Source organism: Piliocolobus tephrosceles, chromosome 16, assembly GCF_002776525.5.
Source record: "Piliocolobus tephrosceles isolate RC106 chromosome 16, ASM277652v3, whole genome shotgun sequence".
NCBI lineage: Eukaryota > Metazoa > Chordata > Mammalia > Primates > Cercopithecidae > Piliocolobus > Piliocolobus tephrosceles.
Genome location: NC_045449.1, coordinates 29,479,328 through 29,504,688, shown reverse-complemented (window position 1 = coordinate 29,504,688; position 25,361 = coordinate 29,479,328). Strand labels below are relative to the sequence as shown.

The window sequence follows — 25,361 nt, the reverse complement described above, 5'->3', positions numbered from 1 at the left end:
GGGCCTGGGAAACACAGCCCCCTTACTTGCGACACTGTTTGGCCAGCTTTTCTGTCGACCCTTCCGCAAACTGCCTGAGACCGTAGTCTGTGCCACCTGCGGAGCCAAGCTTACAGAGTCCCTGTGGAGGAGAGGAGACAGCAGATGCATGCAGGATCAGAGACACCAAGGCTTGCGGATGAAGCCCTGCTCAAACAGGTTTCTATGGGCAGAACACTTCGCCCCTCTTTCTTTGCTTGGATCCACCTCTGCGCAGACTGTAAAACTCAGCTCAGGTGTCACCTCTGCTGAGATACTTTCCCTGATGCTCTGGGTTAGGGTAGAGGCCCATCAAGTTGCAAGTTCTTGCTCTCCATTTTGACCCCCACCATTTTGACCCCACAGAGGTATTGTGCCTGCCATTTTGAAAAAAACAGCAAGACCAAGTTAACCACATCTGAAGCTTCAATGGGGAACCTTATTATGGCATGGAAACTGGCAGCGAAATTCTATCTTCTGGGTAGATAACAGATTCAGATGTGCAAAATTCTACCCAGAGAAAATTGGACTTTTCTTAGGGGGGCAATTTCATAAGAGAAAATTCACTTTTGTCAGAAGCTAAAATTTGTTTTTAAAAAATTGATGCTGAGTGCAGTGGCTCACGCCTGTGATCCCAGCACTTTGGGAGGTCAAGGCGGGTGGATCACTTAGCCCAGGAGTTTGAGACCAGCCTGGCCAACATGGTGAAACCCATCTCTACTAAAAATACAAAAATTAGCCGGGTGTGCTGGCAGGCACCTGTAATCCCAGCTACTTGGGAGACTGAGGCAGGAGAATCGTTTGAACCCAGGAGGTGGAGGTTGCAGTGAGCCGAGATGATGGGAATTGCAGTGAGTCAATATCGTGCCACTGGACTCCAGCCTGGGTGACAGAGGGAGACTCTGTTTCAAAAAATAACAACAATAATAATAATAACTTCAGGCCAGGCACAGTGGCTCACGCCTATAATCCCAGCACTTTGGGAGGCCCGGGGGTTGGATCACCTGAGGTCAGGAGTTGAAGACCAGACTGGCCAACATGGCAAAATCCCGTCTCTACTAAAAATACAAAAATTAGGCGGGTGTGGTGGCACACATCTATAATTTCAACTACTCTGGGGGCTGAGACACAAGAGTCAGTTGAGCCTGGGAGGTGGAGGTTGCAGTGAGCTGAGATTATGCCACTACACTCCAGCCTAGGTGACAGAGTGAAACTTCATCTCAAAAAAAAAAAAAAAAAGTAAAATGAAAGTGGGAAAAAAAATACCTTATAGAAACTGATTAAGGAAACTGACTTTTCAGAATTTGCTCTGAAAATGCATCCTGGATGCAAGCTCATCAGTGTTCATGTTGTTCATAAGCAGGGAGATGAACGTCTCAGGGTTAAGCAGCAGAGTTCACCGTTCTGAATCTACAACCTCACAAGCCCCCTGGATATGCCCTGTTCTACAGGGGTCTGTGGCTGGGTCTGGTGCCCCCTTGAACCTGGTCTCCCCAAGGACAGCGACCTCAACTCATTCATTTCGGTGTCCCTGGTGCCTGGCATGGCTCCTGGTACCGAGTAGGAGGGTGGTACCGAGCCCACTCACCACCAGTGTGCGGATCTTGATCTTCTCATTTTTGGTGGTCTTGTAGATCTGTTTGAGCAGTGACACTCCATTGGTGATGATGAAGGTGGCACGGCTGAGCTTGGTGGAGGCATGGATGAGGGCCTCCACTGCCACCAGCTGGTCCGTCTCGCGCTCTGAGCCACATAGTGCCACCATCATCTCCATCACACCTTTCAGTCCCAGCAGCTGGTTGCCCAGGTCAAAGGGGCCCTGCAGGATCCCTGACACCGTCTGGATGGCATTCAAATTCTTGTCCATGTCCTGGGGGTCAAACTTGCCCCTAAAACAAAGCCAAGGGTGGTCAAGAGAACTGGTCCAAGAGAGTGGAAAGAGTGTGAGATTTGGAGGCAGACGGATTTGGATTTGCATCCTGGCTCCACCACTCATGCGCTGTGTGATACTGGGCAATTCAGCGAACCTCTCTGAGCCTCAGCTCCTGTAAACTGAGGATAGTACTATTAGTTCTCAGAGTTGTGGTGAGGATAAATGACATAACAGATGTGTCACAGGGTGTGCCTCTGGGAAATACACTCTGACTCAGGGATTAACATGCAGGAAGTTTATTTGGGAGAGCTCTTGGGAAGAGAAGGAAGCAGCACTGGGGCAGAGGGAGGCATTTTGCAGTCAACACAAAGCCTCAGCCTCCAAGAAGTTCTGGAGCTGGAACATCCTTCACAGTTGTTCCAAGTTGGAGTGAGTCCTTCTTTTTTTGAGACTGAGTCTTGCTCTGTTGCTGGAGTGCACTGGTGCCATCATAGCTCTTTGTGACCTCAAACCCCTAAGCTCAAGCAATCCTCCCACCTCAGCCTCCTGAGCAGTTGGGACTACAGGTGCACACCATCATGCTCAGATAATTGTTTAAATTTTTGGTAGAGACGGGATTTGCTGTGTTGCCCAAGCTGATCTGAAACTCCTGGCCTCAGGTGATCTTTTCACCTGGCCTCCCAAAGCACTGCTATTATAGGTCTGAGTCACCTCAACTAGCCTGGGGCGAGTGTTTGCACACTGGCTTTCCCGGAGAGGGTGAAACAGCTCTCCCCAACTGAGGCAAGTCCCAAAGAGAGATAACAGCTGAGAGCTGTCGGTTGACAGCCTTTCCAGCAGCTGCTGTGTCTGGGAAGACAGTACAGCATCAACAACAACACAAAAAGGCCTAGCATGATGCCCTTCACACTGCATCTCACTGTGACATGGCCTGGGCTGGTCACTCCCCTCTGGTGATCTGGTCTCAGTCCGTCCCCTGTCAGTGAGCATGTGGGTTAGATATCCAGGAACGTTCTGCCTTGCTTTCAGAATCTATTACCATCTACTCTAGGGGAGAATCTCTGTGTGGGAATGTCAGAGGTGACATGCTTTCTGATGCTTCTCATCTGCCCAGGTTGGTGCATTGTTGGAAACAGGGCAGATATGCACAGTGGAAATGCAGTTGTGTATAAATGCAAGAAGACAGCATGGACTGGTCAGGAGAACTCCACACCGAGAGTCCAAGACCTGGGCTCTGGTCCCATGTCTGCCTCTGATTGTTGGAGGATCTCGGGCAACTTCCCCTGGGGAAGAGGAGTCGGCTTTGGAAGCTCTGAGAGCTCCTCCAGCTTGAGCATCCCATGTCCTATGCCTCATCTCTCCACTCAGTGCCCAGGGAACCAGCATCCTTCGTAATTAGTTGGGGTCTGACCTTTGAGCTGGCACTGGGTCCCCACACAGCCCCTGCCCCAATGAAGGGGGGTATATTCCACTCTTGCTAGGGGCAGGCTGGGGTACCATTTGATGAAGGCAGTGACCCCTCCTCTCAGCATTCCACAGGCTGACAGTAGAGGGCTTCAATCAACCAGCCCAAATAAGAACTAGCTGCATGACAAGTAATGGAAGTCAATTGGGGACCTCACGAGGGACTCAAGAAGTCAGCAGGAAAAGTTGAAACTGAGATAGAGAAAGAGAGAAGCCTTAAGAAGAGATCAGTGAACCAAAGTCAGGGTGAGTGGAAGCCATGGGGTAGAGAAGGAGTTGGCAAATCCAGGAAGTTGAGAATAGCTTTCACATTATTTTATTTTATTTGAGACAGGGTCTCACTCTGTTACCGAGGCTGGAGTGCAGTAGTGCATTCAGGGCTCATTGCAGCCTTGACCTCCTGGGCTCAAGTGATCCTCCTACCTCGGCCTCCCAAGTAACTGAAACTACAGGGGTGCACCACCACGCTTAGCTAATTTTTAATTTTTTTTATTTTTAGAGATGGGGTCTCTACGTTGCCCGGGCTGGTCTCGAACTCCTGGCCTCAGGTGACTCTCCCACATCAGCCTCCCAAAGTGCTAGGATTACAGGCATAAGCCACCACACCTGGCCAGCAGCTTTTTGCATTTTTTTTTCTTTTTTGATGGAAACCTCCACCTCCTGGGTTCAAGTGATTCTTCTGCCTCAGCCTCCCTAGTAGCTGGGATCACAGGCATGTGCCACCATACCCGGCTAATTTTTGGTATTTTTAGTAGAGATGGGGTTTCACCATGTTGGTCAGGCTGATCTTGAACTTCTGACCTCAGGTGATCCACATGCCTCGGCCTCCCAAAGTGCTGGGATTAGAGGTGTGAGCCACTGCACCCAGCCAGCTTTTTGCATTTTAAAGGATTTTTAAAAATATGTTGACAGAGACTTTCATGTCCCACAAAGACTAAAATATTTACTCTCTGGCCCTTCGTAGAAAAGGTTTGTTGACCTCTGGAATATAGAAAGGAAAAGCAGAGTACAGTCAATGTCTTCACCCACCTAAGACTCACCTGGAGTGTTTTTAAGCATGCAGCTTCCTGAGCCACACCCCAAACTACTGAGTCAAGAGGGAATATCTCAGAAATCTGAATAATTTACAAGTCTTGGAATCACTGTAATAAAGAATTAAAAGGTCATGCACTGGAGTCACACTGATGCTGGAGTGCCAGTAAGGAGACCCAGGAACTGCAGCTGCTGAGGGCCCTAACCCCTGTCTAACTCTGCAAAGCTACACAGTTCTTAGTCTTGAAAGAACCGGGTCTCCCTCCTTGACAAGCTGGCATTTGTTCCTTTCAACCACAGAAGCCAGTGGTAGGTTTAAAATATGTCCGTGGCTGGGCAAGGTAATTGATGCCTATAATCCCAGCACTTTGGGAGGCTGAGGCAGGAAGATTGCTTGAGCTTTGGAGTTCAAGACCAGCCTGGGAAACACAGTGAAACAAAAAATACAAAAATTAGCCAGGCATGGTAGTGCACGCTTGTAGTCTCAGCTACTTGGGAGGCTGAGGCAGAGGAAGGAGGATCGCTTGAGCCCAGCAGGCTGACGCTGCAGTGAGCCATGATCATGCCACTGTACTCCAGCCTGGGCGACAGAAAAAAAAAAAAAATAGCCCAGCATGGTGGCATATGCCTGTAGTCCCAGCTACTCTGGGAGGCTGAGTTCAAGATCAGCCTGGGAAATACAGAACAAAAAATACAAAAATCAGCCAGGCATGGTAGTGCACGCTTGTAGTCTCAGCTACTCAGGAGGCTGAGGCAGAGGAAGGAGGCTCACTTGAGCCCAAAAGTTTGAGGCTGCAGTGAGCTATGATTGTGTCACTGCACTCCAGCCTAGGGGACAGAGTGAGACCCTCTCTCAACAAATAAATAAAATATATCCAAAAATATGTTGACACTCCTCCCTGCAAAAAGTGAAACCTAATTTTTCCCCTTAAATGTAGGCCAAACTTATTGACTTGCTTCTAATGAATAGAATGTGATGGAAGTGATGACATGTGTCCTCTGAGGCTAGAGAAGATATCTCTCTGCGGCCTTGCTCCCTCTTGGATCTCTTACTGTGGGACAAGGCCAGTGGCATGCAGTGAAGACGCTTCAGCAGCTTCTGGAGAGGTCTGCAGCGAGAGGAACCCAGGCCTCCCACCAACAGCCGGCACCAATGTGCCAGCTGTGTAAGTCCATCATCTTGGAAGCATTTTCTAGCCCCCGTCAAGCCTTCAGATGGCTGCAGCCCCAGCCAGCACATGACTGTAACTTCGTGAAAGACCATAAGCCAGAGCCACCCAGTCAAACCACTCCCAAATTTCTGTTCTTGTGTGAGATCATAAAACATTATTGTTTTTAGCTACTAAATTTTGAGATAATTTGTTCCACAGCCGTAGATAACTAAGACAGAGCCTGACCCTGTGAGGCCTCCAGGAAACTTACGTGATATATTCCTCACAGATCTTGCGGAAGTGATCGCGCTCCGGGTCACAGCGCAGGTCATCGTAGAGCTTGTTGATGAGGATAGAGGCCAACATGCGGGTGTTGTCAGTCAGGGGCAGGCAGGATGGCAGATCTGGAACCTGCCCCACAACCTTCAGGATCTTCCTCAGACCTGCAGGGTAGGCAGTGGCAAGCCTAAGATTCCTGCTGGGCTCCATCCTCACAAACACACCCCTCACTCAGTGACATGTTATCACTAGCTTCTCTCCAGCCCTGTCTGTAGAACACATGTAGTTCATCCAGAATGAAGGGCCCCAGAATGGGGTCAAGGCACCCAGGTTCTACACCTGACACTGCCCCCACCTTGACCAATTCACCTCCCTCTAGGGGCCTCTATTTTCATATGTACAAAATCAGGACTAGTTGATCTCAGAGAACTCTACCAATGCTGACATTCCACAGGTTGATGTATAGACTTCTCCAAATACTATTTCATATTCTCTTCCTCAAGCCTCAGCTTCTTCATTTGTAAAATGAGAACAATACTACCTACCTCATAAAGTTTGAGGGCTCAATGAGATAACGTATGGAAACCCTGCTGTCAATCTAGACACATCACTATCACTCAACAAATGTTTATTATTGAGTGTGTAATTATTATTTATTTAGTAAATGCCATATTTACATTTATTACGATGATGTCTTCTCATCTTTTCTGTTGAAAAATCTTAAAGGCCGGGCGCGGTGGCTCAAGCCTGTAATCCCAGCACTTTGGGAGGCCGAGACGGGCGGATCACAAGGTCAGGAGATGGAGACCATCCTGGCTAACATGGTGAAACCCCATCTCTACTAAAAATTACAAAAAACTAGCCGGGCGAGGTAGCGGGCGCCTGTAGTCCCAGCTACTCGGGAGGCTGAGGCAGGAGAATGGCGTGAACCCGGGAGGCGGAGCTTGCAGTGAGCTGAGATCCGGCCACTGCACTCCAGCCCGGGCGACAGAGCCAGACTCCGTCTCAAAAAAAAAGAAAAATCTTCAATGGCTTCCTATTACCATCAGGCAAATTCAACAGTCATGTCTTTGTTGAATAAATAAGCACCTTTGGGGTACTGGCTACCAAAATAAACAATACGATCCTGACCTCCAAAAGCTCACAATACAATAGGGAAAACTGACATATGAAGATTACAATGAGATGTGATAAGTATAGAAGGGTAGCACTGAAAATGGGGTCATTCACTTCAACAAAATAATATCTGCAATTTATTCTGAGCACTTATTACATGCCAAGAGCTTATACACATTAACTTCATCTAATCCTAACAATACCCCTACTGGTTAGAAATCATTCTTCCCATCTTTCAGAGGAGAAAAACAAGCCTCAGAGAAGTCAAGTAAGTTGCCCAGTGACACAGCAAGGACACACTCCCAAACATGTCTGATTTCAAAGCCTGTGATGTAAGCCGTCACACTATATTGCCTCTGGGGCAACAGACAGGTGGATTTCAGAGCCAGGTTTTAACGGTAGCTTGGGGCTGGTCAGACCTTGGGTAATACAAGGAAGTAGGAGGAAGAACATTCCGGGTAAAAGCTGGGAGGCATGAAACTCTAGATGTTAGGAGGGAATTAAAAGTGCCTGCAACCAGCCTGGGCAACATGGCAAAACCCCGCCTCTACTAAAAATACAAAAAAATTAGCTGGGCGCAGTGGCGGGTGCCTGTAGTCCTGGCTACTTGGGAGGCTGAGGCAGGAGAATCGCTTGAACTCGGGAGGCAAAGGTTGCAGTGAGCCGAGATCATGCCATTGCATTCCAGCCTGGGCAACAAGGGCAAAACTCCGTCTCAAAAAAAAAAAAAAAGTGCCTGGAGGTGGCTTGGTGGCTCATGCCTATAATTCTAGCACTTTGGTTAGGTCAAGGTAGGAGGATCACTTGAGTCCAGGAGTTTGAGACCAGCCCGGGCAACATAGCCCATCTCCACACATGAAAGAAAAAGAAAAAGAAAGTGCCTGGCAGTAAATTTTGTGCAACCTACATTTTACCACTTAAAGGAAAACTTCTGTTTCCTCCCTAAACTGCTTCTACTCTCAGAGCTTACATCTGACACCAAATGGGTATCCTACAATTCAACTCTGACACTATCTATTTGGGGTTAGCACAGACCCCACAGGTTAAGGGCTCAATCTCACAAGATTACCCTCCTTCAGATGCCAGCAGTCCAAGTTGCCACCTGTGCTTCTGACTGGCCAAGTATAAATCAGAGATTCCCATGACCCTCTCCCTTGGGTTTGATAATTTGCTAGGATGGCTCACAGAACTCAGAAAACCAGTTTAGTTACTCGATTACCAATCCATTATTTAAAAACAACAACAACAAAAACAAAAACTCAGGAACAGCCAGATGGAAGAGATGCAGAGGGCAAGGTATTGGCAAGGGGCGTGGCGCTTCCATGCCCTCTCCCGGTAGCCACCTCACCAGCACCTCCATGTGTTCACCAACTTGGGAGCACTTTAAGCCCCTTTGGTTAGGGATTTTTTTTTAAAACAGAAGCTTTATTATATAGGCACGGTTGATTAAATCATTGGTTATTAGTGATGCATCCCACCTCCAGCCCCTCTCCCCTCCCTGGAGGTAAGGGGTAGGGGGCTGAAAGTTCCAATCCTGTGATTGCATGGTTGTTTCCCCTGGCAGCTGGCCCCCATTCTGACATTCTGAGGTTATCTAGGGGATTCCAGCCACCAGTTATTACATGAGCATACAAAAAGATACTTATCACTTCAGAGGTTAGCTGTGTGCCAGGAAACAGCAGCAGAGACCAAATATGTATATTTCTTATTATGTCACAACCACACATTTAAAAAGTGCTCAGCAGGGCTGGGGAGTAACAGGAAGTGCCTGATGAGCCAACCCAGAGTCCCCAGCCTGGGTGCCAAAAGCCTCCCTCAAATGCACCTCTCCAATCCCATCTCCCACTCTCCCCTTCCATTCTTGCCCACGCCTTGAGCATCTCGTTTCTCTTCTGTTCAGACACTCTAGACCTTCTTCCTGTCAATCTTTGCCCCTTGCCTCACCCAAAAGCTCACTTCAGGTTTGACATCCTGACGGCTCCTTTACCATGCCTCCCAGCCCAGTTTGCACAACACGTAACACCTCAACATTGCAGCTTTGTATTCGAAGATTGGGATTTTTAAATCCATATTATTTTTACCCAAGTGCTATCCATGTTGGTGCCCTTTGCAAAAAGAACAGAATGAAAAATATTGCTCTCCACCTGTCCCAACTCATAACATGTGGATGAGCCTAGATCCTGCTGCAGAGAGAGAAGGGCTGTTGTTAACGCTCACGTTTCATGATTTACGCGGAGAAGACCAGAATGAGGCAGGGAGGAAGTGGGGTTTGGGCGTTTAGCAGTAGAGTAATGTGCTGAAGTCTAAGCACTCGCACATGCACTTTGTTGAGGTCTGTAAAAACCAAACAAGGGAAGTGCGATATCAAAAGATATTTTTTAAGCTGGGAAACGCTGATCTGAACCTTTTAGAACAAGGGACAGTCTGTGTGCCATAAAATCTTTGGAAGAATTTACCATAGCAGATTATAAAACCACAGGTATGATTCCTTAACAATCAAAGAAGTTGACTGAGGAGAGGGGTAACACCTCGGAGCTGACAAATTGAGTGACTGTCTGCTAGAATATGTGAAAAGAAAATAAAATCTTGGCCTGGTGCCATGGCTCACACCTGTAATTCCAGCACTTTGGGAGGCCGAGGCGGGAGGATCATTTGAACCCAGGATTCTGAGACCAGCCTGGGCAACACAGCAAAACCACATCTCCACAAAACGTTAAAAAAATGGTGCATGCCTGTGGTCCCAGCTACTGGGAGGCTGAGGGGGAGAAGGATCGCTGCAGCCCAGGAATTTGAGGTTGCAGGGACTACGATCACGCCACTGCGCTCTAACCTGAGCAACAGAGTGAGACCCTATCTCTAAAAATAAAAATAAAAATAAATTTAAAAACTAAAATAAAATCTTGGAATCCCCCAATTCCCTAAACCAAAGGAAAAAAAATTAAACTGAAAGCTGAGTCATGTGAGAAACTGCCTTTCCTTTTATTCCTAAGCAGACAGCTACTGATAAAAAATTAAATATCTACACAGGTTTAGTAAATTACTCTAGAGCTCAAATATGTCCACCCTATGTTCACCTTATCTTGTATAAAGTGGTCATTTACTGAGCAGGAGACAAATACGTAATTGTCTATTTCCCTGCCTCCTCCTTTGTCTTCCAACGTGTGCATTCATATAATGTGAACATACCCTTTCTCTTTCTCCTCCAGGCTGCTTTTCCCCTTGAAATACTGAAGCCCTTAAAATCATCTTTGGAGAAAGGCTCAGACCACAGACTGTTTCTGTGATTCTGTGTTTCCTCTCTGGGGGGCATGTTCGTAACCTTGGCAAAATAAACTTCTAAATTGATTGAGAACTGTCTCAGATACTTTTGGGTTTACAAACATTCTCACTGTGCTTTATGTAAAGTATACTTGATACAATTTCCTCCCTTTTGAAAGGCCTGTGAAGTATTTTACCAACCATGAGACTTCTGGAATTTTACCCTGCGGTTGGTGGAGTCCTTGTCCCCATTTGCTAGGTAGCTCCACCCACATGTTTTGGGGATGTGTTTGGGCACTTCCTGGGCGTGTTCAGGCTCTGAATTCAGAGCCTTGACCTGCACCTTCACAGGCCCACTGGTGATCATGATGTGCCAACGCGTTTTCTCACTTTTTCAGTTAGGACTGAAGACCCCTTCAAGAGCCTCACATCTTCCATTTTCTCTTTAGTGCCCTGGTGCCCACTTAAAAGGCTTGAGCAAGCCCCAAACCCTCCCCTCTTCTCACCGTTATCCACCACATAGATGGTGCGTGAGTTGTCGTGAATGGCAAGGTCCTTCCTGGGGACATTCTTATTGAGCAGGTTCAGCGCCTGATCCCTGCCCTGGCCAGATACCTTCTTGCTGACTAGCATGTCCAGCAAGTGGCTGGTGATCTGCTTCAGGTCCTTCTTGGTGTCTGAAAAACAAGAGGACAGGGGTAAGTAGAAAGGGGTAGGAAATCTCACATATGTATGACCAGGAAAAGCAGCAGCTTCTAGACTCTGGAAATACTGAATCCACTACTTCCTGAATATGTGAATTCCCAGGAGAGTATAGTATTGCCCATCTCACCCGAAAAAAGGGAGAGAAATCTCTAGACAACACCTGCAAACGGTCCTCCAGCCACCCTGGACACTGACTTCTACAACAGCTCATTCCATCCTTGAGCAGTTTGGATTCTTAGAAAGTTCTTCACTACCAGCAGTGACTGGCAGAGCTCCAGGGATGATTTATGTGGTTTTTAATAAACTGATTTAATAAAATGCTTTTCAGAAAGGGAATTTATACTCTTTAGAGACATTTCACTCCCCACAGATTCAGGCATGCTGGGTGCCTGAATTCAAGCTTTTGCCTGTGACACCAGGACTTCCTGCCCACCAGGACTTCCTGCCAAAATCAGAAAAAGGCAAATGCCTTTTTCTGATTTTGCCCTCCCTGAGACTTAGAGATTTTTGTTTTCATTCTAGGATGGAGCCCAAAGGCAGGCAAACTGAAAAGCAAAGCTCTCCAAACCATGCCAGATAAATAACTGATGAAGGAATACAGCTCCATCGCCTAAAGAAGGAAAGATGTAAGTAGATGTGACAGCTTATCTTCAGACAAAGGCAAGTTATGAGAGTGAGATAACAGACTACTTCTGTGAGACTCCAGAGGGCCGACTTTGGGCCAGAGGCAGATGGAAGCTACAAGGGGATAGAGTGGAAATCAGTATGTGGAAGAATTTTGTAGCAGAGATGCTCAACCCAAGGAAGTCATGGAAGATTGTGAATTGGTGTCTCCCTGGGAAACACTACTCTCAGTATAAATGCTCTTGGGTAATCTCCTCCCACACTGGCCCTGGGCTGCTTACATGACCTGTGGCATAACCAGAGACTTACATGGCACTTGCACTTTGGGGCTTGTCCATTTAGAATCCAGCCACCATGTTCTATAGAAACCCAGGCTGGCCACTAGCAAGGCCACAAGGTCAACATTTCCAGTTAACTGCCAGCCACACAAGCAGGGCCATCTTGGATCTTCCAAACATTCTAGCTCAGCAAAGGAAAGTGACTAGCTGACCATTATAATAATAGTAAGTCAGAGTCACATGTAGAATCCAGGACTTCAGGGCTGGGTGCATGCAGTGACCTGTAATCCCAACATTTTGGGAAGCCACAGCAAGAAGATCACTTGAGGTCAGGGGTTTAAGACCAGCCTGGGCAAGAAAGTGAGGCCCTGTCTCTATGAAAAATTTAAAAATTAGCCAAGCATGGTGGCATAAGCTTATAGTCCTAGTGACTCCAGAAGCTGAGGTGGGAGAATTGAGCCCAGAGGTTTGAGGCTGCAGTGAGCTGTGACTGCATTACTACAGTCTAGCCTGAGTGATAGACAAGACTCTGTCTTTAAAAAAAAAAAAAAAATCTCTTATAAACAAATAAGAAAAATATTAAAAAATAGTTAACAACGTGAACAAACCATCCAAAGAATCCAAAGATAAAGGAATCCAAATGGCTAACAAAGATACAGAAAAATGATCAATCTCATGAGTAATTTATTTTGAATCAAGCAAGATAATTTTAATCTACATCCAAGGCAAATATCCTTAAGAAGGATAGTATTCAAATCTGATGAGAATGTGTTGAAATGTGATGAGACTCTCATCATTGCTTGGTGAGAGTATAAATTGATGCAGCCTCTCAGAAAGGAATTAGAGAGCAAGATGTAGAAAGAACATTAGTTATGTTCATAGCCTTTGACCTAGTGCTCCATTTCTAGGAATTTGACCCCAGGAAATAATTATAAATGTGGCCAGGCATGGTGGCTCATGCCTGTAATCCCAGTACTTTGGGAGGCAGAGGCGGGCAGATCACCTGAACTCAGGAGTTTGAGACCAGCCAGGACAACATGGCGAAACCCTATCTCTACTAAAAATACAAAAATTAGCCAGGCATGGTAGTGTGCTCCTGTAATCCCAGCTACTCGGGAGGCTGAGGCAGGAGAATCACTTAAACCCGGGAGGTGGAGGTTGCAACGAGCTGAGATCATGCCACTTCACTCCAGCCTGGGTGACAGAGCAAGACTTCATCTCAAAAATAATAATGATAATAATACATAAATAAATAAAAATTATAAATGCAAGCATAGATGCAAAAATGGCTCCTGGAGAGTTTTGTATAAACATGCAAATTGGAAATAATTGAAATCTCCAATAATATAGAGCTGATTGGTGAATTACCCATACAAGGGAAGATTATGATGTTCTTGAAAATAAAGTTTTCTGAGTGAACCTGCCTCTTTGACCCTCCTGGCCAGAGCAACATTTTCTAAGTTGATGCCTAGGACCTGGATGTGCAGGGAGAAGCATGAGTCTGTAAGTGCATATGCAGGAAACAAATGTAAAATTAATTATTAAAATCAAAGGAATCCTTTTTAAGAATATTAAATGGTATGCAATATTAATATAATGCTCAATGAAAAAAAGAACACGTAACCATTCATAGCAGAATTCCGATTTTGTTAGATATTGATATGGATGGTTTAAAAAAAAAACGACAGGAAAGGTACATATGGTAATGGTAATAGTGATTATCTGAATGGGTAATTATAGGCATTTATTCTCATTTTTACATAGTTCTATATTTTCCCAAATGTCTTCAATAAGTCTCTGTTACTTTTTTTAACTTGTGGTAAAATTTACATAACATAAAATTTACCATTGTAACCATTTTTAAGTGTACAGTTCAATGGCATTAAGTATATTCACACCATTGTGCAAACACCACAATCTATTCACAGAATTATTTTCATCTTGCAAAACTGAAACTCCATCCCCATTAGACAATAACCCCCCATTTCTTCTCCTCCAACCCCTGCCAAACACTGTTCTACTTTCTATCTCCATGAATTTGACTACTCAAGTATCTCATATGAGTGGATCCATGCAGTATTTGTCCTTTTGTGGCTGGCTTATTTCACTAGCATAATGTCCTCAATGTTCATAGACGTTGTAGCATGTGTCAAATTTTCCTGTCTTTTTAAGGCTATTACTCCATTGTATGTATATACCATATTTTTCCCATCCAGTAACCTGCCAATGGACACTCAAGTTGTATCCATCTTTTAGCTATTGTGAATACTGCAGTTATGCCTGTTGCTTTTATAATCAGAAAATACATATGACAGGCCAGGTGCAGTGGCTCATGCCTGTAATCCCAGCACTTTGGGAGGCCAAGGTGGACAGATCACCTGAGGTCAGGAGTTTGAGACCAGCCTGGTGAACACAATGAAACCCTGTCTCTACTAAAAATACAAAAATTAGGCGGGCATGGTGGTGTCTGCCTGTAGTATCAGATACTCAGGAGGCTGAGGCAGAAGAGGTGCTTGAACCCAGGAGGCGGAGGTTGCAGTGAGTCTAGATTGCCCCACTGCACTCCAGCCTGGGTGACAGAATAAAATTCCATCTCAAAAAAGGAAAAGAAAAGACATAAAACCAAGCCATCCCCACATACAGGGAATGCCCAGTCTGAGGTGGCAACTGACTCTTTCTTTCCCCATCCCCTTGAACTAAAACTGAAGAATATTTCCTACCTAGAACCAGGGCCTCCTCCTTCCCTCGATGCTCCCGCTTGTCCTCCCCAGACAGGGAGTCAATGATGGCTTGGAGCAGATTGCAGACAGCCAGAGACATCTCCTCATTCTCCACCGCCATGAGGCTACAGATTCGGTCTATCCGCACTGCATGCAGAATCACTGTGGCCTAGAACCCCAGCAAGAACCATGGTCAGCTGCCTTGCCCTTCAATTCCAGCTGCCATGCAGATTAGAGAGGGTGTGATAATCTTCCCCACCCCATCCCATGCAGTAGAGAAATCAGCCCAGGCAGCCATTGCCTCATGGGGCTCCCCGGTCCTGGAAACCTCTTGACACAAGCCATGCCCATCTTCAGAGGTCAGAGCTGTGACATCCAATACAGTGGCCAGTGGCCACATGGGGCTGTTGAACTCTTGCACTGTGGCAAGACCATATGGAGATGTGCTATAGTGTAAAATACACACTGGGTTTCAAAGACTTAGCATGAGAAAATGTAAAGTATCATAGCCTTTGCATTCACCACTTCTGCATTAAGCACTTTCAATAACTTGTCTTTGCTTAGTTAAACCCATTTCTAACTCAAAGGGAAAAAGAGACTGGAACACCCTTTGACTTTGGCTGTGGCTGGTTCCATTGATGCCAGCCACAGCCCTGACCATGCATCACCCTCCAGATCCTTGGACCAGCAGCCATCTGCTCCACATGCCCTACAGCCAGAGGCTCACCCTGGCTCGGTGGCCGCTGCACATGCCCGACAGGGTCCGCACTGCAGCCAGCACCAGCTCAGGCTTCTTAGTGTCCAGAAGCTGCAGTAGTAAGGCTACCCCATTGTTTTGGAAGATCTTCTCAGCTCCTGCTTCCTCACGGCCTAGGACAATGAGATTGTTGGCAGCCTGAAGGAGGAAGAGGCAATGAGGGTTACAAGTGAGGTATGGCCACCCAGGCCTGTACCATGGGCCAAGTACAAGAGCCAGTGCAAAGACTGGATCTTCAGAACGTTGTTCTATTATCTCACCTTGTAATCCTCCTCCTGGAAACACAGCCCAAGAACATAATTCAAGAAAAAAAGCCAGGTAACTTGCATCAAGACTAACTGGATGAGATATATTGCAGTCATTAAAGTCATGAATAAAAAGACTAAGAGCAATGGAAAAAGCATTGGTATGCAGAATCAGAATCATATGTTTACTCCAATTGCACTTATGCTAAAATAAAGATGTGTATAATGCTTATAGAGAAGGACTAGAAAAAAGGTGGAGAAATGTAGTGTTTTTACACGGAGAATCATGTCCTTAAACATTTTGTTGATTTCCCTGTTCAGAGGAATCTGAAGTTCCCAGGAAGTGAGCAGCAAAAACACTAGATGAGACCTGAAAGCCCTGGATTTGAGATCTGATTCTGCTCCCTGGTAGCTGTATGAGCTCAGGTGAGTCACGGCACTTCTCTGGACCCCAGACTCCTCATCTGTAAATTTAGGCAGTTGAGCAAGCAGGTTCCCAAGTCTCTTCCCACCGAAAGCCTTCCAACTTAAGGATGCATGAACCTTAAAAGGCTTCAGGTCTCAAGCAGGACCTGAGAACCCAGGGCTGAGAAACACAGGAGGTGGAAGAAGGTGAGGAGGTGGGCAAAGAGATGTTGAGTTGGGTGCTGGGGAGAGGGCTGAATAGAGAATTTCAGGCAAGCAAGCCCAGAACCATCACTATCAGCTAAGGGCTTTGCACTTTTCAAAAAAAAAAAAAACTTGTTTTATCTACAACAACTCATTATGTTCTCACAAGAGTTTGTTAGGAAAGATATTTGCCTAGTTTATGGATTTATTGACCACAAAACTAACAAAAATTCCCTGGACATTGTCTCTCAAGTTCTTACAGATGTAAAACACTCAAATGTTCAATTTTTTTCCTTTGCAGAAGCACTAGAAGGGAACATAAAAAAAAACAAGGTAACAAGTTTGGTTAAGAGGATAACTATGTCTGTAAATATTTAAATTTTTCAGAAAGACTTCTTTACAATATTTTTTAATAAAATAACATGTGATTTTAACGGGCTGTTATTTCTTAGGGCTGAAGTTACAGTGAGGCAAATGAGGTACTTGCCTTGGGTGCAAAATTTAAAGGGACACCAAAGAACTCAATAATCAAATAATAATCAATGCTATATTTTTAAAAATCAAAATCAATGCCAAAAATAATCCATGATGAATAAAACATCAAAATTTCAAATAAAGACAGGATCCAACCCTGCTGCATGACCCTCCTCACTGGATTCACCCAAATCTCAGTCTTTCTTACGGTTTACACTGTGTTCCAATGTGATTAACCTTTGGCCAATTTTCCTTCCTGGGCTGCAAAGACAGGCCTCCGGTCCCCCTTCCCCCTCAGAATGATGTCACTGTCCAGACTGGCGGGTCCTTCTGCTGGCTGGATGATACTGGCCAGCACTTACCTTTTCCCGCTTATCAGCCTCACTGTTTTCGTCCAAGAGGATCTCAAACATCTTCTGTACCCTCAAGTCTGTGGAGAACTGCACTCGGAGCTAAGGAGAGAGGAGAGAGGAAGGAGTGGGGAAGGAGGCAGGCGGGGTCCACGTCATTTCAGCTCCACATTCAGTTCATCTCAGTAAATATCAGGGCGTCTACTCTGGGCTCCCACACATACATTCATTCATGTATTCATTCGACAAACACTTACCGGATAACTGCGATGAATGAATAAATACAGTCGAATTGTGGACAAAATCAAGTCCTTGCCCCTGAAGGCTTACCATCTGGTTACATTTGTTATCCCATTGAGACATCGCAACAGTCTGGGAAGGCCTAAAGGGTCTTCAGCCCAGTTTTAGAGTCTAGTAAACCATTTGCTATTAGACATTTAAATAGGGATAAAACAGAAATATATCTCCATACTCAGAATCCTGAAGCAGCTTTCTTTCTTTTCTTTTTAACACACCTGAAGTGTAGATGAAGCAGCTGTCAAGCTCTGTTTCAAGCAAATCGAACTCATTTTGTTGGGATATCTAGTCCCTCACAGTCCCCACTCCAACTCCACTGCTCTGGGTGTTTCATAAAGTGACTGAACTGATCAATATTCTCCACCTCGTCAGCTTGTTTTGAACCTCCTGCTACTTTGTTCTGGGGGTCCACAGTACTCCCACCTACTTCTGAGCTCATTTTTTAATTTTTTTTTTTTTGATATGGAGTCTCGCTCTGTCACCCAGGCTGGAGTGCAATGGCACAATCTCAGCTCACTGTAACCTCTGCCTCCCAGGTTCAAGTGATTCTCCTGTCTCAGCCTCCTAAGTAGTTGAAATTACAAGCATGTGCCACCATGTCCAGCTAATTTTTATATTTTAGTAGAGGCGGGGTTCCACCATCCTGGCCAGGCTGGTTTCGAACTCCTGATGCCAAGTGATTCACCTACCTTGGCCTCCCAAAGTGTTGGGATTACAGGCATGAGCCATCCCACCCAGCCTATTTTTAATTTATTTTTAATTTTTGATAGGAACAGCATCTCTCCCTGTGTTGCCCAGGCTGGTCTCCAACTCCTGGGCTCAAGTGATCCTCCCACCTTGGCCTCCCAAAGTGCTGGGATTATAGGCTTGAGCCACTGCATCCAGCCCTGTGCTCATTTCCTTTGGGGATGCAGAGAGGTCTTTCCTTCACCTATCCCTCTCTGAATCTCTCCTTAGTTTGTACTTCCTTAGTCCTTGAGTCTGCACCCTGGATAGCATGCTGTGGTCCTACCACAGGGCTTCTCCAGATGTGTAGAAGTTACTGAGTCTTGGAGCAAGGGGCTGAGTGATCGATTACCTTGCCATTCTTACAGAGAGGAAACCAACACCCCAACAGATGCCCCACAAAACTAGCAGCTGAGCCAGGACTAGGGTTCAGGATTTCTCACCTCTGGTCCAGGTTCTCCCTACGCTACTCCATTTCCTAAAAAATATTTTATGCTCCTGATTCACATCGTAATCCCAGCACATTGGGAGGCTGAGGTGGGTGGATCACATAAGGCCAGGAGTTCGAGACCAGTCTGGCCAACATGGTGAAATCCCATCTCTATCAAAAACACAAAAATTAGCCAGGTGTGGTGGTGCACATCTGTAATTCCAGGTACTCGGGAGGCTGAAGCACAAGAATTGCTTAAACCCAGGAGGCAGAGGTTGGAGTGAGCAGCTGAGATCATGCCACTGTACTCCAGCCTGGGCAACAAAGTGAGAGTCTGTCTCCAAAAAAACAATCACGCTCCTAATGGGGCCTGGCTCTCCTCTATCCCTCATCGATGTCCTCAATTCCCAGGTATTTTATAATACTTAGAAAGAGAGCTAGATCATGTTGCAGATATACTAAGTTATAATAATATTTCTAAGTCTCCATCTGGAATTTTTTTTGTTGTTTGTAAGGGGTGTGAGGGACGGAGTCTCTCTCTGCCACCCAGGCTGAAGTGCAATGGCACATGATCTCAGCTCACTGCAACCTCCGCCTCCCAGGTTCAAGCAATTCTCCTGCCTCAGCCTCTTGAGTAGCTGGGATTACAGGCACCCCCACCCATACTGCTATTTTTTGTATTTTTAGTAGAGATGGGTTTCGCCATGTTGTCCAGGCTGGTCTCAAACTGCCTGACCTCAGGTGATCTGCCCGCCTTGGCCTCCCAAAGTGTTGGGATTATAGGCATGAGCCACTGCACCAGGCCCCATCTGGAATTTAAAAGACCTGTGTTCTAACCTTGGCTGGCTTGTGCCCTCAAACAGGCATCACAGATAGAAGCACCTGCTTAGCTGTTCTGTGCAGCCTGCCCATGCCACTTGCTGTCTCTATCTCAGAGTGTGGAGGTAGGGCTAGGCCGGCCCTGATGACCCACCTCCCTAACCCATTCCTACTAGGAATGAAGAGAGGGACTGGGCAGCCAAGGGTTGTGGGAAGAGGCCCAGCTCACCTTCTCCTGAATGTTGGTGTTGAGTCTCCTCAGCGTCTCCTGGAAGTTCTGGTTCCGTGGCTCGAGGGTAGCACAACGCTGCACGTCCTTGAAGGCCTGGTCCAGCTTCCCCAGGTGCTCCAGCGCCTGGCATCGCCGATACAGAGCCTTGATGTCCGAGGAGTTGATGTCAATGGCTATCAAGGGGAGACGGAAGATGAGGGCCTTAGGGAGCCAGACTATAGACCACCAGCCCCACTGCCCCAACTCCAGGAAGCATGCTCTTGCTGGGCTTCTGTGTCTTGCTTGGAGATTATCCACCCATGTGGACTCTCTGGCCCATACCTTCCCTTTGTTAGACAGACAGTAAGAGCCACAGAGTTTCAAGGTGGGAAGAGAGCTTGAGGGTCATGTCATCCAATTCCTAATGTTCCAGTCTCTGCTACAGGATCCCTGCCAGGGGCTTAACCAATCGGTGCTTGCATACCTCCAGCAATGGGGAGCTCCCTCCTTCTCAAGACAGCCAGGCAGGCCTGGTGCAGTGACTCACGCCAGTAATTCCAACAGTTTGGGAGGCCAAGGTGGGCAGATCACGAGGTCAGGAGTTCGAGACCAGCCTGGCCAACATGGTGAAACTTTGTCTCTACTAAAAATGCAAAAACTAGCCAGGCATGGTGGCAGGCACCTGTAATCCCAGCTACTTGGGAGGCTGAGACAGGAGAATTGCTTGAACCTGGGAGGCAGAGGTTTCAGTGAGCTGAGATCGTGCCATTGCACTGTAGTCTGGGCAACAGAGCAAGACTGCATCTCAAAAAAAAAAGGAAAAAGACAGCCAGCCAGCTTAATCAGAAAACCTTGCCCTCTCCATACCTGAAATGTGTTCCCTGTAACATTGCCCAGCCCTGGAGCCCCTGAGATGAAATCCAATCCTTCTTCCTTGTGACAGCCTTTTAGGAATTTGAAGGCAGCTCTCTGTCCCACCTGCGAGTTGCCTTTTCTGGGCTAAATATTGCCGCTTCCCTGAACTGCTCTTCAGAGGATATGTTTCCAGTCCCTTTTGCAGCTTGTTCTCTCCCTTCTGAAGTCACTCCATACTCACTGTTTCTTCCCCCAAGATGGTAACTAGATTAAAACCCAGGCCATGCAGAGGAGAATGTGACAGGGCAAGCTTGGGGGTGGGAGGGACTCACCTCTGGAGGCATCTGAAGCTGCCTGGACATAGCTCTCCTGAGGAAAGGGGAAGGAGAAGGAGACTCGGTTAATGTGGGCCCAATGCAGAGATGGTCAGAGAGTGTCCCCACTGTGAGGGGAGAGGGTTTGCTGGGGGAGCTGCAGGCTGTCAGAGGCCCAGGGCATGCTCCTGGTAGGCATGGCAAAGAGGACAGGCTTTGACATCAGGCAAACCCAGGTTTGAATCTCGGCTCTGCTACTACTTGGGACAGCTTGAGCAAGTTAACGAAGCCCTCTGGATCCGAGTTTCTTATCTGCAATAGGGGGAGGACAACAACAGCTATCTCGTAGCCAATAGTAAGATGCCATGAATAACATATGAAAGCACCTGGCGTTGGGCTGATTCTGCTCTGGATGAATTTCTGTCTTTCCAGGGCATGGGTCACGGGAGACACCCTTCTCTAACCCCAGGCATCCAGCGGAGCCGGCTGAGAAAAAGGGCAATTCCCATCAGGGTGAAGGGGCTGCCACTCAGCCCCAAGGCCCCTCTGCCTCACTCCCGCCCCATACCCTGCCCTGCCCTGCCCCAGACCGTTTTCAGGCCACAGGCTGCCCGGTTCCGATACAGTGTGGCCAGCAGGGCCTTGTCCTTCGTCAGCTTCAGGGCCTGGCTGTAGCTCTTTGTGGCGGCCTTGTAGTCCTGGAGCTGGAAATGCCGGTTCCCTTCCTCCTTCAGCTGTACCGCTTCCACCTCTGCCATCTGCCGGGACAGGAGCAGCTCCGTCTGGTCAGCCCCTCACTCCAGACCCAGGCTGGGCTCCTGGCCTGAGGTCCAGAGCTCCAGGGTCCCCTCACACCAGAGAGGATGGTGGGGATTCTGCTTGGAAGGGATCCACCCCCAAAACCCCCAAATCTATTGGCCCATGAGGACATTAAAGCATCTGCTTAGAGCTTGGCCCAAGTTGAGAGTCCCTGTGCCTCATTCTCTGTCCCTCCCAGCCTGAGCAGGTGAAGCCACTCAGTTGGTGCCGAAGGCCTGAACTCTTGTCACAGGTCTTAGAAGTCCGCCGTCTCCCTCCCCGGTCCAAGGCACACCCCAGGCCCCTGCTCACTTTCTCAGTGAGGACAATGCTTTCGATCTGCCCTCCTGTGATGCTGCTCCCCTGAGCACTCCTGCGTCAACCTCCAGCCAGCCAGCCTCAGTCTGCCCCTCCCAGCCCCCACCCAAGAGATTTTCTTGCCTCAGCCAGTGGCTCTGGACCATATTTGGCCACAGGGGCAGGTGCCCCTGGAGTCTGTCACTGATACTCAGGGCCCTCCCCCTCCCCAGACTGGTCAGTCATGATCACGTGGAGGTGCTGACCAGCCTTTACCCAAGCACCCCACTCTGGGGTATCCTGGGGGGGGGCTCAGGCACTCGCACCCAAAAGAGTGACAGAAAGATCCAGAAGGGACAGGAACCCCCCAGCAGACTCCCTCCCTGGGCACAGGTCTAAAGCCCCTTTCTACCTCTCTCTCAGATAAACAGCGTCCTCTCCCTCCCCTCAACCACTGCTATTTTTGGGAGCAGAGTGACAGCTGAGGGGCTGACAGACTGGGACACACAGCAGTTGCCCAGATCCCAGACCAACTGGAGACTTCCAGAAATACCTTTCTGGAGGGAGGGGGGAAGGAACAGAGGAAGAAAGTTCCTTCCCTTTTCCACTTCTGTGCAACACCTCAACCCACGCTGCTTTCACGTGTTCCAAATGTCTTTGCTTTTCAGAAAGACCGGCAGGACTTGCTAACTCAGTTTAATGTGAGTGAGTGGTTCATTAGTTTGGGTCCTCATGTGGTCTCCTGGTCCTCCCCCTGTGTATGGAGCGGATATATTCAGCCTACCTCTCCCATCCAACTGGGAACTGGGACCCAGAGAGTGGGTTTTGTGTATCCCCCATCAGGCTGAGATCTCTTAGGGCAAGGGCTGGGTCAGACTGCGAATTCCCCTGAGACCAAGGGTCCCCCTACCCAACTGGGAACTCTCCTGGGACACACTGAGGCTCCCTCCTCAGAAGGGGGTCTTCCTGGGACAAGAACTATGTATTCACCATTACAGAGGGGTCTCTCCTGAGGCGGGAATGTTTCTCCTTAGCTAACTGGGAGTTCCTGAAGCAAATTTATCACATTGTCCCTACTTGGACCAAGAACTCTTCTGCCTTTCAGTGCCCCCAAGCCTGGGCTGTGAGCTCCCTCCTGGAAGGTAAAGACAGCATCCCATGTAGCTTGTCCCCCAAGCCCCTTCCCGCACAGGTTCTGGCACAGTCGGTGTCCAAAGTGTGTTTCCTGAATGGAACGAATGGATGAATGAATGAACGAGTGGTGTCTTCATGCTGATGATTTCCTCCACTCATCTCTCGTCCCTCTCCCCTCCACCGCACACATATCTTCAAACTTACCTGACCAGAGCTGAGAAAGACTGGTCTGAAGAAAATCCCAGGTGGAATCACTGACACTGGATTCTATTCCCAGACCTGTGACCTTGGACACACAGCTTTGTGACCTTGGACAAGTTCTACTGCCCTGCTGGACACAAAGCCCAGCCCTAACACATGTTTGTTGAATGAGCAAATAAATGAATGAATAGATGGATGAATTTCCTGCCTTCATGTTATGGCAAGCCCTGGGCCCCTTTGTGGGGCAAGCCTTCTGCAGCAATGAGGTAATAGGATAAGGCATCCTGACATTGGCAGAGACCTGCGGTTCTGTGACTTTAGGTCCAGGGGATCTTATATTCAAATACTGATTCAGAAATTCATTCCACAAGCATTTCTTAAACATCTTTTTGTTGTTGTTGCTGTTGTTTGAGACAGAGTCTTGCTCTGTTGCCCAGGCTGGAGTGCAGTGGCATGATCTCGGCTCACTGCAACCTCCATCTCCCGGGTTCAAGAGATTCTCCTGCCTCAGCCTCATGAGTAGCGGGGATTACGGGCATCCACCACCAAGCCTAGCTAATTTCTATATTTTTAGTAGAGATGGGATTTCACCATGTTGGGCAGGCTGGTCTCAAACTCCTGAACTCAAGGGATCTGCCTGCCTTGGCCTCCCAAAGTACTGGGATTACAGGCGTGAGCTACCATACCTCCCAGTCTCATTTCTTTTTTTTTCCTTTTTCTTTCTTTTTTTTTTTTTTTGAGACAGAGTCTTCCTCTGTTGCCCAGGCTGGAGTGCATGGCTTAATCTCGGCTCACTGCAACCTCCGCTTTCTGGGTTCAAGCAATTCTCCTGCCTCAGCCTTCTGAGTAGCTGGGATTACAGGCACGTGCCACCACGCCCAGCTAATTTTTGTATTTTTAGTAGAGACAGGGTTTCACCATGTTGGCCAGGCTGGTCTCGAACTCCTGACCTTGTGATCTGCCCACCTTGGCCTCCGAAAGTGTTGGGATTACAGGCGTGAGCCAACATACCTCCCAGTCTCATTTCTTTATTTTTTTTCTTTTTCCTTTTTTTTTTTTTTTTTTGATGGAGTCTTCCTCTGTCGCCCAGGCTGGAGTGCATGGCACAATCTCACCTCACTGCAACCTCCACCTCCTAGGTTCAAGCAATTCTCCTGCCTCAGCCTCCCAAGAAGCTGGGACTACAGGCGCATGCCACCACGCCCAGCTAATTTTTGTATTTTTAGTACAGACAGGGTTTCACCATGTTGGCCAGGCTGGTCTTGAACTCGTGACCTCGTGATCTGTCTGCCTAGGCCTCTCAAAGTGCTGGGATTACAGGCCTGAGCCACTGCACTCGGCCTGCATTTCTTAAACATTTATTATGTGCGAGGAATTGTGAAGCATAGAACACTCATGAGGGCAAGGATTTGTGTCTATGTTGTTCCCTCACATATTCCAAGTGTTTGTAATGGTGTGGGGCACAGTGGCTCATGCTTGAACCCCAGAGATGGAAGTTGCAGTGAGCCGAGATCACGCCACTGCACTCCAGCTTTGGCGACAGAGCAAGATTCCGTCTCAAAAAAGAATGAAAAAAGAAAAAGAAGGTGCTCAATGTTATTTGTTGAATGAATGAATGAAATAATTCCATGGATCTGTGATTCTGTGATTTCTTTTTTTTTTTTTTTTTGAGACAGGGTCTCACTGTCACAAGTGGAATACAGTGGCATGATCACAGCTGACTGCAGCCTTGACCTGCCAGGTTAAGTTCAAGCAATTCACCCATCTCAGCCTCCTGAGTAGCTAGGACTACAGGTGCATGCCACCTGGCTATTTTTAAAATTTTTTTGTAGAGACAAGATCTCACTATGTTGTCCAGTGTGGTCTGAAACTCCCGGGCTAAAGTGATACTCCCACCTCGGCCTCCCAAAGTGCTGAGATTACAGGCGTGAGCCACTGTGCCCAGCTGGATCTGTGCTTTCTAAATGTGAGGAATACCAGGATGTTTTGAAAACATACAACAGGGAAGTATGACATCATTTCAAAGGTTTTCCTGTGTAAGTGATAAATGAGTTAGTATACATAGAACTCCTATAAAAATGTCTGGCAGAGAGTAGGTGCTCAATACATTTATTGGATGAATGAATAAATATTCAAGGCAAGACCTAAATAACGAGGAACTGTTCCTGTATTAGTCTGTTCTGGCTGCCATAGTAAAATAGCACAGACCAGGAGCCTTCAATAACAGAAATTTATTTTCTCACAGCTCTGGAGTAAAGAAATCCAAGGTCAAGGTACCATAAGGGTTGGTTTCTGATGAGGCCTCTTCCTGGATGCAAACAGCCAC

The 25,361-nt window shown here is 47.3% G+C and overlaps 1 protein-coding gene across 3 annotated transcripts in view; it reads right to left on the bottom strand.

The window, feature by feature from the left end:
• Positions 1 to 21,779, bottom strand: part of UNC45B (unc-45 myosin chaperone B) — a 43,316-nt gene extending 21,537 nt beyond the window's left edge. The window contains exons 1-11 of one of the 3 annotated variants that reach the window (XM_023192884.1): positions 21,716 to 21,779; positions 21,196 to 21,363; positions 20,624 to 20,660; positions 19,455 to 19,630; positions 16,966 to 17,055; positions 15,246 to 15,413; positions 14,519 to 14,687; positions 10,698 to 10,868; positions 5,810 to 5,981; positions 1,607 to 1,907; positions 27 to 121 (exon numbers count right to left, since the gene is read on the bottom strand). In XM_023192884.1, the coding sequence (XP_023048652.1) occupies positions 27 to 121; positions 1,607 to 1,907; positions 5,810 to 5,981; positions 10,698 to 10,868; positions 14,519 to 14,687; positions 15,246 to 15,413; positions 16,966 to 17,055; positions 19,455 to 19,630; positions 20,624 to 20,660; positions 21,196 to 21,363 (1,547 nt within the window). In that variant the 5' untranslated portion in view covers positions 21,716 to 21,779. Of the gene's footprint in view, positions 1 to 26; positions 122 to 1,606; positions 1,908 to 5,809; positions 5,982 to 10,697; positions 10,869 to 14,518; positions 14,688 to 15,245; positions 15,414 to 16,965; positions 17,056 to 19,454; positions 19,631 to 20,623; positions 20,661 to 21,195; positions 21,364 to 21,715 lie in introns of those variants that run through there. The other 2 variants (XM_023192882.1, XM_023192885.1) reach the window with 2 other exon arrangements.
• Between the last annotated feature and the right edge of the window lie 3,582 nt (positions 21,780 to 25,361).